Genomic DNA, 13,314 nt, shown 5'->3' with positions numbered 1-13,314 from the left:
ACCTCGAAAGCGAGTCAAGTCAAGATCCGTGCGTAGAAATAATTTTGTTAGTAGTACAGTAGTAGCATCGTACGACAGAATGCATTTGATACGCTTGTCGGTGATTTATCTGTTGGAGCCAATGGAAGGATTGGCAGATTTGAGTTGTCTTAATAACTGTTATTTCCTTTTGCTGTGAAATGTGCAATCAACTTTATTAGCTCACGTGTATAGATGGTGGATTGTCTTTCGCCTGAGTGTGGGCTCATGTTAATGCTCCTTGTAGGTACTGCATATATACATAGTAATATTTGTTGATAATGTTTAATGTAGACAGTTTTTTTTACGTCAGTTGTATCCTTGAGGGAATTTCAAACATATGAAGAAAATAATAAACGTCTTGAATTTATAATGCCAAATAATGTTTAAACATGTGACACAGAGTTTTAATCTAAAATTTGCAAACTTGGGAAGAGAAAAATATCTGCGTACTTCATTCCCCTCTTACCTATTCATACAATACGCATGATTGCGATCTACTGAAGCCTAGCCTCCTTGCCTTATTAGAGATGTTAATGTTCAATCTTCTGTTTAGGTCTACAGGTAAGTATCATCATTAGTAAATACCCAAGCCAGAAAGTAATTTATTGTGGTGTCTACTGCACAGTATTTGCATTGTTTGATAATAATGTTTAAAAAAAAAAAGGGATAGCCGGGTTGGAAGATTTCTCAGTTTGTGTGGTTTAAAGGCATTGAAGAATCGGCCTAAACTGCGTGCGGCCATCTGAAAAAGTTAACATTCTGTTGCTTGCAAGTGACGTTTTGTTCGTGTCGCTACAAAATGCAGACAGTAATGAAACGTGATACCTTAATTGTTATCCTGAGATGTCCATCGCTGTATGTCTGTATATTGTGCTGTGGGTATTGACCGCAGCTGTATGTACTGACTGTACACTAGTGTCTAAATACCGACGGTAGCAAGCTGTGTGTGTATTTTCTGGGATCGATGGTGGTGTCTAACACTTCCGTTACACCTCATTCGAAACTAGGTCAGATTACCGGCATTAGACGTTTCTTTTTGTGCGAGTCTTCACACCCTTTAAGACAGTACATGGAGCCTGAAGTTGGCGAATTTATATAATTGAATTACTTCACTCCTCTCTTACCTGTCTCCGACTCCACATCTGCACTTTCCCATCTACCTAAACTACACCTTGGAAGGTTTTAGCACTGCGCCCTTCCTCCCCCCTGGGCACCGCCCACTTACTCCTCCTTCCCAATCTACCATTCTGAAGGAAAACTACGCAAAATCTCTCACCAAGATTTGTTTTTCCGTCGTCGTCATCATCATCTCGATTCTGGCGATCGTTTCCGTGTTTTCCGTCATATGTGACCAATTTGTAATATTCTGTATTTTGATTCTTCTTCTTCGTAGGCGTGTCATGATTTCTTGGAGCTAGGTCAGACCCAGGGGCGCAAGTGGCAGAAAATACTACAGAGCGAGAGGGACAAGAGGGCGCACTTGGAGGAGACGATCGAAACACTCGCTAAGCAGCATAACAAACTCGAGAAGGCCTGCAGAGAAGCGAAATCCCTCGAAGCTATCAAAACTGAAGGTAAAAAAACATATGATTATGACAATAAATTCTTGCATCCATGTATAAGCAAATGATCCACATTTGTTGATCTAAGTGACCAGGAAGTTTTGGAAATGATGCAAAAAATAGCTTGGAGAGGGCTGAATAAGTTTGGTTATAGGAGAACCCTTTGAATATTGTAAAAAGTTATTGTAATTGAATTAAATGGATGATTCTGGGCAGAAGTAAATAGTCTGATATGTTATAGTCCAATAATAAGTTGGGAGGGGAGAGGGGGTGGGGGTGGAGGTGGAGGTGGAGGGGAAATTAACTGTGCTTGTAATGTTTCTATAACTAATCCAGTTTTTTTTAATATATTCACCTTTGGAATGTATGCTACATCTCTGGAATGCCTCTTAACAGCTTAATACTGTAGGTGATGCTGTTAGCCCTAAAGCTGTTTATATAATGCATCATTTTTTATACTTTTCTATAAGTGAACCCAAACATGTTCTTTTAACTTCATATAAACAAGAATCTATCCCTGGGATGATTCGACACCATTTGACCTATTGACCAATTTGTAATGTATTTTAAACATGTGATTGGAGGCCATATATGTCTTATTAATTTCCCCTTCCCCCCTTCTCCCCCTCCGAATTGAGTTTTGTGCTGTATCTGAGGAATGGACCCAATGGTCTGCTGTGTATTAGACTTCATTGTCCAGCCACTTTAATTGATGAACCTGACTAGTTTAAAGGTATATATTTGGATGGATTTTGCCAATTACCAGTAGACAAAAATAGGCACTGGCAAATATCTGCTAGTAGACATGTACAAAAAACTTTAACACATGTATGGTAAGTCATTCATAGAATCGGCATGATTATTGTACCTAACATTTCTAAGCACATTATTATTAAGCTGCGATCAAAAGCCCGAGTTAATTTTCTCCTCACTTACCTGTCTCCTCACTCTAATTACTGTGTCTAGAGTGATCAGGTGACTGATCATGTGTGTTGGAATTGCCAATTGAGTTAACTTGATTTTAGCCGGTAGATTTTTTTAAAGAATGGTCCTTTTTTTTTCTGTAGCAGGTGGCTGAAATTTTGAATTGCTATGCCTGTCTATCTATTCTACAAAGTTGTAAAATTTATACCTTGGTAGTCTAGTTGACACTTTCACAGGTGAACAAACATGATATACCTCTTCGGCTGTTCCTACTCAACTTTAGGTTTTGTGAAATCTACAATAGCAAATATTTGGCCTGAATTAAATTGTCTTCCTGAATCTTATTGATTTGTATTTCATCTCAGATGGTGCTTGATCATACCCATATGATATTTCTACCTATAATCAATCAAGCAATATTATTAACCTTGTTCCATTTTCCTAGCCACCATGAAAACATGGCAAAAACTAGTTTAGAAAGAAAAATGTAAGGTGGCACAGTGTAAGTGTGTCTTTAAATAATGAAATTGTCGTAAACTGTAAACTAAAGTTGGTCAAGCATGGATATTTTTTGTTTGGTTGTATGTTTCTTGTCATTCCTCTTACCAAGCAATGGATTACTTGAACACTTCACTGGAAAATTGTGTCTGTCAACAAAAAATCAGCAAAAACAAAAAGATTATATAGTTTGTCATAACATGCAATGAGAAACAGCCCTTTCACACTTAGAGAAGCCATCATTATTTTTAACAAATACATGTTTCACAGAATACATTCACAGCCAAGGTCCCTATGTACGGTTTTTCCCGCAATAACACAGTTTATACTTAAAGTACAAAAAGAAAAAAGTGTAAGAAAGATTTGAGAGTCAATTTGGAGATTAAATCTCCTTCTATATATCGCAAAGCAAGAGACAAACCTTACCTTGGTCTATTCTACAGTAAAAGTAAGCAAAAAAAGAGAAAAAGGTTAAAAAAAAATAAAAAAATATTGATCGATGTCTCATGTTCACATTACTGTAGAAATTAAGCAGGAAATGTCCTTGATTAAAAAAAAAAATTGATCCCAAAGTACAGTATATTCTAGTAGACCTCAGTGTTTAACGTTTGGTTTGTTGTGTTTCTGGTTGTAGGTCTTCGTTTTGTGAGATTGCAGGAGGGTAGAATGTATTGTTTCATTTGTCGCTCAGGTTTTGTTACTTGAACAGAGGTGCCTCCCTCCACCCCCTCCCAATATCTTCAAATGTCTTTTTCAGATTGTTTCGATAATTTCATAATTCGATAATGTAAATGATTTCCATAATTTAGTTTTTAACCTCCATTTTGCAATTTCTTCAACCCTCACTGTTGAGAGTAATGCTTTTCCCGTTCAAGTTCTCAAACTACACATAGATCGAGTTGGGAAATTGCCAAAAATTCATCTCATTCTGAGGGAAGTCAATGGCTCCGACGGTTAACTATAAATGCAGCACAATAAGACAGCCGTATACAACCAATCTTATTAAACCATGCTCGACAAAATGCCCGCCGGCGGGCAAAATCTTCGTTCATGTCAAGACACGACTTGCCTTTCACTCCATTTTGGCAGAATTTGTTTCAAAAATAAAAAAGAAAAAAAAATTCACTTCCCAAAGCTGCAGTGGTACCAATTCAATTAAGGACGAACAGAGCCCCTCTTGTGTTGCTTTCGGTAAAGGGTTTTTTGAATCGCGTTTCTCGATCTATGCCGTTAAATTTGTTAATGACGTTTGGGATATTTCTCATTGATTTATTCCACAATGTAGGAGAACTGGGAGGGAATCAATGGTGGGTATGTTATGCCCAAACAGTGAAGAACAATGCTGCAGGTAAAATAATATCGATAATTTTTTAGTAGAGATTTGGGGCACATCTGTTGTCAGCCAGCTGGGGAGTTAAGCTTAATGGCGACTTTGGCCGGATTATTGAATTTTTCCGGTTAGAACGGTGATGGTGGCAAAACTTTGTGGAGACTAGTGTAGGACATGTGTGAAATGTGCTGTAAGAACTTTCATTTTCTGCACGTGTCCATGTCAAAAATCTGTGGAGTGATGATTTGTGATTTATGTCACCTAGTTTGACCTAGTTTCAATCCATACCAAACTCGCACTTTGTATAAATTCACATTTCACCTTTAACGGCCGGCCGGCTCAAAGAATTTCTGTGTGTACATATTTTCAACGAGAAACTAGACTTGAAAGTGTAATAAATTTTCAAAAGTAAGTGGCAATTTTGTTTTCAAATTTTTTCTTTCCTCTGCATTGCTTGCTTCTCTATGACATACATTGATGAGTTTGTTATATTTGAACATGAACTGGAGCGTAAATTCATTGCATGGTCTACTGTTGGAGTGTGTGTGTCAGGAGAAATAAATGTGCTGTGCATCATAATTTACGTCATCATTGAGATTTACTGAAATTTAAGCAGATGTATAGAAATTAATTTCTCCTAAATCAGAATTTGCAGGCATGAGATCTAAGTCTAGCTAACAAAAATTGTTATCCTCTTGAACCTATTTTTCCTTACTGAGCAATATTTGTGCTAGTATTGAGAAGTTCGGTTACATCTCTATGTTCCGACGTCTCTATGTTCCGACGTCTCTATGTTCCGACATCTCTATGTTCCGACGTCTCTATGTTCCGACAATTTTTTTGGACTCTAATTTTTTTTACCCAAATTTTTTCGGACTCAATTTTTTTTGGACCAATATTGTTGACCAACATGTTTTCGGACCAACTATTTTCGGACCAAAATTATTTTAGACCAATATATTTTTATGACCAAATTTTTTTTGGACCAAAATTTTTGACACCAACATGTTTTCGGACCAACTTTTTTCGGACCAAAATTTTTTTGACCAAACTAAGTTTGGTCCCAAAAAATTTGAGTACAAACAATTAAATTTCGGGTCACAAGCAATTTTCGGTCACAAGCACTATTTAGGTCATAACAAACTTTGGGCCCTTTTTTGCCTGAAAAAAAATTTGGTGCGTCCAAAAAATTGTGTCCCCCAAAAAGGTAGGTCAGAAAAAATGTTGGTCCAAAAAAATTGAGTCCCCCAAAAAAATTGGGTCCCAAAAAATTTGGGGCCCAAAAAATTAAGTCCCCAAAAAAATTTGGTCCGAAAAATGGGGGACCAAAAAGATTGAGTCTCCAAAAAAAAATTGGGTCTGAAAAAATTTTGGTCAAAAAAAATTAGAGTCCAAACAATTTGTCGGAACATAGAGACGTCGGAACATAGAGACGTCGGAACATAGGGATGTCACCGGAAGTTCATCTGTACAAGTATCGAGTTCTGAAGTTACCCACCTGCACTCAAAGGCAGACATGGGTACAAGTAAGTTTCCATTGGTATGAGAATGAGTGCAGGTACAGAGTTCTTAAAAGGGACATTCCGATGTTGATTGCATTTAAATAAAATGTTGGAAATGTTCTGCACCTATTGGTCCAAACCACATTCTCATAGCATTTTGTCAGGTGGAGATGTGCATTTTTCAAATTTGGTGGTATCTTGTGAATGATGTCATCAGGGCAAATTCAAGTTAAATTTTTTTTGGTTTTTGTTTACAAATTTCTTACTCACTTTTACACTGAGGAAAAAAATAATTTACATCTATGAAATAGTTGCTTTTTGATGAACTACAGAGAACCTCGACAGCTACTGTATGAAGCAAAACATTCCAAATGGATCAATGGATTCCAAGGATAAATCAACAAGAAATTTATCAAAAAGAAAGTCAATCTTTTGAAGAACATTTCATGCGGGATGACATCACAGAACTCCTTACTGTAATCCAACTTGCTGGAGTGAGTTTATGAAGGTTTGGCCAGTCAAAATAATGTCCATTCAATCAACCATATCTTGAGTTAGGGACATGATATTGAGATCTTGGGTTTTTAGCTCATACCAGCATGCTGGTGTGAGCTATTGTTACAGTGCGGCGTCTATCACTCTATCCGTCAACAATTGGTAAAACCGCTCCCACTCGCACAATGTTTAAAGGAATTTCATGAAACTTGGACACAAGGACCATTGGGTATAGGGCCATCAGAGATGGTCCGAAATTTGGGGTCAAAGGTCACCTGGGGGCCGTAATGGGCCATTTTGTGGAAATACGCAAAATGCTTCTCCTACAGATTCCATGGTACAATGTTGAGGGTTTGTCACGATAGTACTATGGAAGTTTTACCTTCAGGGTGTTCATGAATTTGAGATCAAAGATCAACTATAGGTCTTTTGTGGACCGGGCCGTGGCCCTATATTTTCAAATTGCTTCCGTTCGTACAGTGTATGGCCAGTTATAATGAAACTTGGTCACAACGTTCCTCGGGATGAGGGTTACGAGGGGTGTTTGGAAAATTGAGGTCAAATGTCATTTAGGGGGTCATCGGGGGTCATTCTTTGTAATATTTTCAAATATCTCAATCTCCTCAAGATTTTGATGGATCATATTCAAAGTTGAACTGATGATTGTTGGATTGTGTATGAACAAGGTGATGCCTAATAATTTTTGGTCAAAAGTTAATTAATTACAATTAATCCCCATTGTTTAAAAAATCTGAGCCTTCACCTTTTTCCAAAGCTCCTTTAATTTGTCTCCCAGTCTCTGCAGTGTTTGTTTACATTTGTGGTTAAGCTCTGGAGGCTGTTAGTGGAATTAGAGCAGGATTGGGAGTTGTTATTAACTGTTGAACTGTAAGCATGAGAGTCCTATAGCCAATCAGCACTTGCTGATTCTTAGAAGTCTTTGAGCCTGAGGCAGTAGGCAGCCAGCCAAAATTTTGGGAAGGGGTGCTTGTGAAGTTATGTCTGCTCAGGTAGAGGAGAGAAAGTTTAATAGGGTAGGTCAGTGGTATTGTTTGAGAGAGTGGGTAAAATAGGATTTAAAGGGGGAAAATAGGAATTATAGCCAGTGGTGTGGCCAGGATTCTGCTAACGGAGGGGGGTGGGGGGGGGGTAATCGCCGTTTTGAGCTAGGGGTATAAATTTGTCTTTGAACCTAAAATGTTTGGCCTCATGGGCCCAAAATTGGTGGAATCTGAAAAATGGCCTGAAATTTGGTGGGCCATAAAGTTTTGCAGGTCCTACATTTTTGAGCTCGAAAAGGTATGAGCTTCTGCACCATTGGTGCTCTAGTTTCAACTCCATAACAGTGCGGATTTACTTTGCTCTTCGTATAATAATAATAATAAGTGAAACTTATATAGCGCCAAATCAGTGAAGAAAAGTCACTGCTCAAGGCGCTTTACAAAGAAAGTAAATTAATTTACAAAAGAACAAGTAAAAAAATGGGTCTAAGCGTCACGTTGTCCGCCATCGGAATATTCCTTTGAGTTTGAGTGAGAGTAACATCTTTTTGCCCTACATCATATATATATTATAACTAATCTAAATGCCCTGTGTACGAGTAACAATTCACAAGGGCCGGTACCAGTACAAATAGCTCCATACCGTAGTACAAGAGATTGAAGGGCTCCATATTCAATGGCTCTTTTTACACAGTGCGCAAAATTCTCAGGGTTATGCAAGTCTTCGGTTACCGTGCCTACCAGTTTCCTTGGCAGCGTCACAGTACTGTACGAACCATCCGCTCATTGGTACTTTTGAACATTGTATTCCCAATAGTGATGGCATTAATAAAATCATAAATCAACCATGTTGATCTGGAAGGTACTGTATGTATGGAAGCTAGCAGATTTACAGAAAGTGCACTGTAGCTTAATGGTAGGGACTGGTGGACTATGCTAAAGGTCTTTGAAGATAAGTCTGAATGTGGGTTTAGTCGTCACAGTGACCGATGAAATGAAACCGTATGAGAGTAAGGAGATGAAAAAAATATAAAAAAAAAGCTAGTGGATCCTTTAAGCAGTTCTTTTTAGACACAAATGCATTTGGGAGAAGCGGAAGAGTTTATATACAATTTGGAACACCATGGATTTCTTTTGGATGCAAAACCCACCTTTGATACTTTTGTCCGGCCAGGGCTTGAACCCACGACCTCTCAGATGCTAGGTTTGATTGCTTCTGAATCGACCCGCTTTTATCCACTCTGGTTTCAACAGAGAGCAAGTAACTGACAAGAACCGTTAGAGGCCATCGGTGCTAACCTTGAATAAATTAGCATGCTTAAAGTAACTTACCCTGACATGTTTTAAGAGTGTTGATAATTACATGACCGTACTATTGAGGAAGAAGAGAGTGGCAGGGAAGTGTGTTTTAAAGTTGGTGATCTTTAGTGACCATTTTCAGGGCCAATAGATCTGCGAGCTAAAACTTACTATACAGTATCATATGAAGTGAAATCTGTGCAGGCTGTAGCAGGATATGTTAGGGTTTCCAATAATGTTGAAAAAGTAAGTTACTTCATTTCATGCTTTTTTTTCAGCAATTGTTTTGAAATTTAAGAAGTTTACCATGACAATACAAAATGTCACAAATTGTTGGGCATGCTTCATTTTTTTTCACACTTATCTTATTGTTCCATACACGGTTAGAATTATTTGAAAAGTTTCAAAAATGAATGTTTGTGTATGTTTGTGTTTGTGTATGTATGTCAAAAATGTATGTATGTTTCAAAAATGAAAAGTTTCAAAAGTTCAAAAATGCATACATACGTGTACAGTGCAGTAATTCATACTTTGAAATGACAAATTTTGTCAGTTTGGACTGAAAAACACCAAACTTGATGTTGAAACAGCCGAAACTAAATCTACTACGTCGGGCAAACTGTAACCTCCTCGTTCATATCATAATTTTGGTACATATTCCAAAGTTAGTGTCACATTGTGGAGCTATGACAGAGATATGTAACACAGTAGGCGTATTCCTCGTGAAGTGTTGGATTGGATATCATATCTAGCATATATCTAACGTGAGGAGGACGTGAAGTGCCGTATTAATTACTTTGCATCGTTTAAAAGGAATACTTAAATTAAGATCCTCTGGGAGACTGGTACCTTTAGTTACATTTACATTTATATTTACAATTATATATTGCTGGTATATTATAGTCTGTACTGATGTGTAGAGGAATCATAATCTATAGTCCCACTTTACGAAAGGATCTTTATTAAAGGAAGAAGGAGGAGGTATGCGTGAATAAATTTCATGATCAGATATTGTATGGAGTCGTTTAGCTCATTGTCGCTACACAAATGAGGTTCATCTATGAGTTTTATCTACTGGAAACAACGGTGCTGGAATACAATCTTCTATTGTTTTATAACCATTTAATTAGGGTGTTTAAATACTCACCTGTTGACAAGTGTGACAATAAGCAGGGGTCCAAACTGGGTGAACCAATCCAGTAAAGCCCTGAGAAAATACTGGGTAGTTTTATCATCACATATATAGTAGCACCCCAGCCAATCAACTTCTCTTAGATAGCCCAGCAGACGGAAATGAGAAAAATAATTACATATTCACACCTTGTTGCCACATGATAGTTCTATATTTTATGTCATGACAAGTGTATTTAAATGATAGATTAGATAAGGTCCAATGACCACTGCAGTGGTTACATTCAAATGGTTCTTGGTTCCATCAGAACGGCTATTAAAAATGTGGCCACTTTTCACACAAAGTGGCCCCTGGTCTTTAACAAATATCACTCCTGTCTTATGGATGTTATCCTTCAATATGTTCTGTTATTTTTTGTTACGCCAATTGATGTGCTCGAAATATTAGATTTCTCAAGTTGCCTACAATTTTTGAACATCCCCTCGTTCACTTCACACAGTTTTTATCTCCCTAACAACGTCATTGTCATGGTTCATTAATGATTCGATTTTCACGACATCGCATGAACTAACACGTTTCCGATATCATACCGGCTGTTTCCATAGTTGTAAAACGTATGTAACACCTAAATACAAATCAACTCACAGTTGAAAGCATCTAAGGCGGTATTTTCTGCCAGCTCTGGCTCTTGGTAGAAAAAAAATTCTCTGAGTTTAACGGTGATAAAAAGATGACGTCAAACTGACAATTGCTTTGTCCATTTTAAAGCCCCGTGTTTAGTCATAAAACCTGTGAAGTGTGGAAATTTGCTTCTCCCCAAACCCAACTTTACACAGGTTTTATATACAAAACCACTCTCTGGTGTATTTCAACAGGAAATGGTTTCAAATTAATTTTGACAATTAGTTTGGTAACAGCCAACTTATCCTGAATTGGAGTGATTAAATCCCAGAACAGCGTAGTAATGTACTTGCTTTGGTTTCGTTTAATTAATAGAAGAAAATAGTGTATAAAAGTGAATCAGCAAGGTTATAAATCTTGATGAAGGACATTTGAGAGGGGAGGGAAGGGGAGGGGAGGGAAGGGAAGGGAGGGGAGGGAGGGAGGGGAAGAAACAAGAAGCACACAGTTTACTTTTTTTTGATTGCATTTAGTGCTTTTTAACATTTCTCAAAAAATTAAATAATTTTGACAGTATGGGAGATTCATTGTCTCCATATAGCTTTCATTTGAAAAATATTGAGGATGAACTGTGTATTTATTTATAGCTTTTTGACATTTTTCTAACTTCTGCTTCTCGTATTAGTGTGTCTTTCTTTCTGTGTACATCAAGTGATGTTAAAGGATGACGCTAAGCACAAACGTAATTTGGATATGTAATAGACAGCTACAGTAAAACAACATTGCTACCAGTGCAGGTTGTATTACTATACCATTTTTACCACTTAACATTAGAGGCTCATCAATGACACTGGCTCGACAGCTTAAAGGGTGTGATGACTCGCGCACAAAGAAACGGCTCATGCTGGTAATCTGACCTAGTTTTGAACGAGGTGTAACAGAAGTGTTAGATACCACCATCGATCCCAGCAAATACACACACAGCTTGCTACCGTCGGTAATTAGACACTAGTGTACAGTCAATACATACAGCTACGGTCAATACCCACAGCACAGTGTACATAGCAGCGATGGACATCTCAGGTCCAGATAAAAGATAACAAGGTATCACGTTTCATTACTGTCTGCATTTTGCAGCGACAAGCAGAAAACTTCACTTGCAAGCAACAGAAAGTAAACTTTTTCAGAGCGCGGCACGCAGTTTGGGGCGAGTCTTCAATGCCTTTAATAGTCCCACACACAGACCATTAGGTCAATTCTTCAGATGCAACACAAAACTCCAATATGAATCCATAAGACTTTTATGGCCTTTAATAGCTTGATAGATGCACAGTTTCCCCGCTATGCCCCCCCCCCCCCTCTTTGGCCATTTGTGCCACTTGTTTTTGCAGAATACTGTAATCAAACATTTGGCACCTCAAACTTCCTTTTAGACATCAGATATATTAAACATGACTTTTACATGTCAAGAAGAATTTTACACACTGCCATGTTCCCACACACCATTACAGCATCCAAATTATAGCCAGGTCATTCTTGTCATTCGTAATTCTGCTTTCAATTGATAGAGCTTCTTAATATCAGGTTACATTTTTTAATCAGCGAAATAAGTTAGATTTTTTTTCCGTACATTTCTTTGTCCCGCTACCCGATGCGAGGGAGAAATTCAATATTTGCCCATTTTTTTGTTTGCTTCAAAAATAAAAATAAAGAGAGAAAAGTGTGCTATGAGAGGAGTGCCATTACAAATTGTTGTTTAGGTATGAGCATGGAGCTATATAACCGTTTATAGCTCTGTGGTATGAATTAAGTTGAAATCAGTGCATCGTATACAATGGTAGTATCAGTTTACAAGTCATTACTAATAGGTAGCTTGCACTGTGTCTAGATGTTAGTAGTAGTAGTACTTAGTACAGTACTAAGGTAACTGGCAGTATTTAGTGTGGAGCATGAAGTAAACATATGTCATTACCATTGTACCCCGGAAAAGATTTGACAGACCTAAAAGTGGGCCCTTCTCCTGATTTTTTAGTACAACCAGTCGGGAAATTTTCGGAGTGCTAATACCTCTCTAAACTGTCCAACCATATCATGCTTCAAAGCACACATATTGACAGTGCAAACAGTTCCTGACCTATATATGCGACAGAGACATGAAAATCATACTGCTCGTACTGACGCTATGCGTGCTCCAAAGCGGGACATGACGGTATAGAAATAATTGTCCCAACTGGGTGTTTGGTGACCAACTGAGTAGATCAGCAAATTTAATACCAATACTATTACAATGTCTGGAAATAACTTACTACAAACTCCTGCTGTTTCAAAGTGGAGAGGGTCAGCGAAAAAATTGGGAAGAAATAAGAAATTGCTGATATTTGTGGACAGGAAATGATTGAGTGTAAAAATTTTGCATTTACTTCGCTCCTCTCTTACCTGTCTCCCACTCCACAATTGCACTTTCTTATCTACCTAACTACACATTGGAAACATTTTAGCACTGTGCCCTCGCTCCCTGGGCCACACCCACTAACTCCTCCTTCCGTATCTACCACCCCGGAAGTTACTACACATGTTTTTCTGCAAAATTCTGGCTTGTGATTTATACAACTGTTTTTTGCGTTTTTGGAATTCATCTTTTGTATAATTCAACTAGTGAGACCTTCTTTCGTTGCTGTCACAAGAAGCACTCATAAGTATCCTTTTATTTACGTACAATTTCCGATTGCATATTTCTCTCCATCCGTGTGTTTTGCATTGCACTTTGGAAGGCTGTGAACATTTTCTCGTACAAAATTAATACTTCGGTTCTGTGTCGCAAACATTTTTTACGTGTTTGCACTTATATAGCAATTTGCACATTTTGCATATATCATTTTGCGATGCAATACATGATAAATTATTCACCGGTGGAAGGATAAGTGGAAAA

The 13,314-nt window shown here is 37.8% G+C and overlaps 1 protein-coding gene across 1 annotated transcript in view; it reads left to right on the top strand.

Annotated features, from left to right (window-relative positions):
- Positions 1–13,314, top strand: part of LOC139981558 (oxysterol-binding protein 1-like) — a 68,276-nt gene that overhangs the window by 36,118 nt on the left and 18,844 nt on the right. The window contains exon 5 of the mRNA XM_071994027.1: positions 1,415–1,595. Within this exon, the coding sequence (XP_071850128.1) occupies positions 1,415–1,595 (181 nt within the window). The remainder of the gene's footprint in view (positions 1–1,414; positions 1,596–13,314) is intronic.

This window comes from Apostichopus japonicus, chromosome 15 (genome assembly GCF_037975245.1).
Source record: "Apostichopus japonicus isolate 1M-3 chromosome 15, ASM3797524v1, whole genome shotgun sequence".
Lineage (NCBI taxonomy): Eukaryota > Metazoa > Echinodermata > Holothuroidea > Aspidochirotida > Stichopodidae > Apostichopus > Apostichopus japonicus.
Note: the sequence above shows the minus strand (reverse complement) of the source record. Positions and strands in the feature narration are given on the sequence as shown.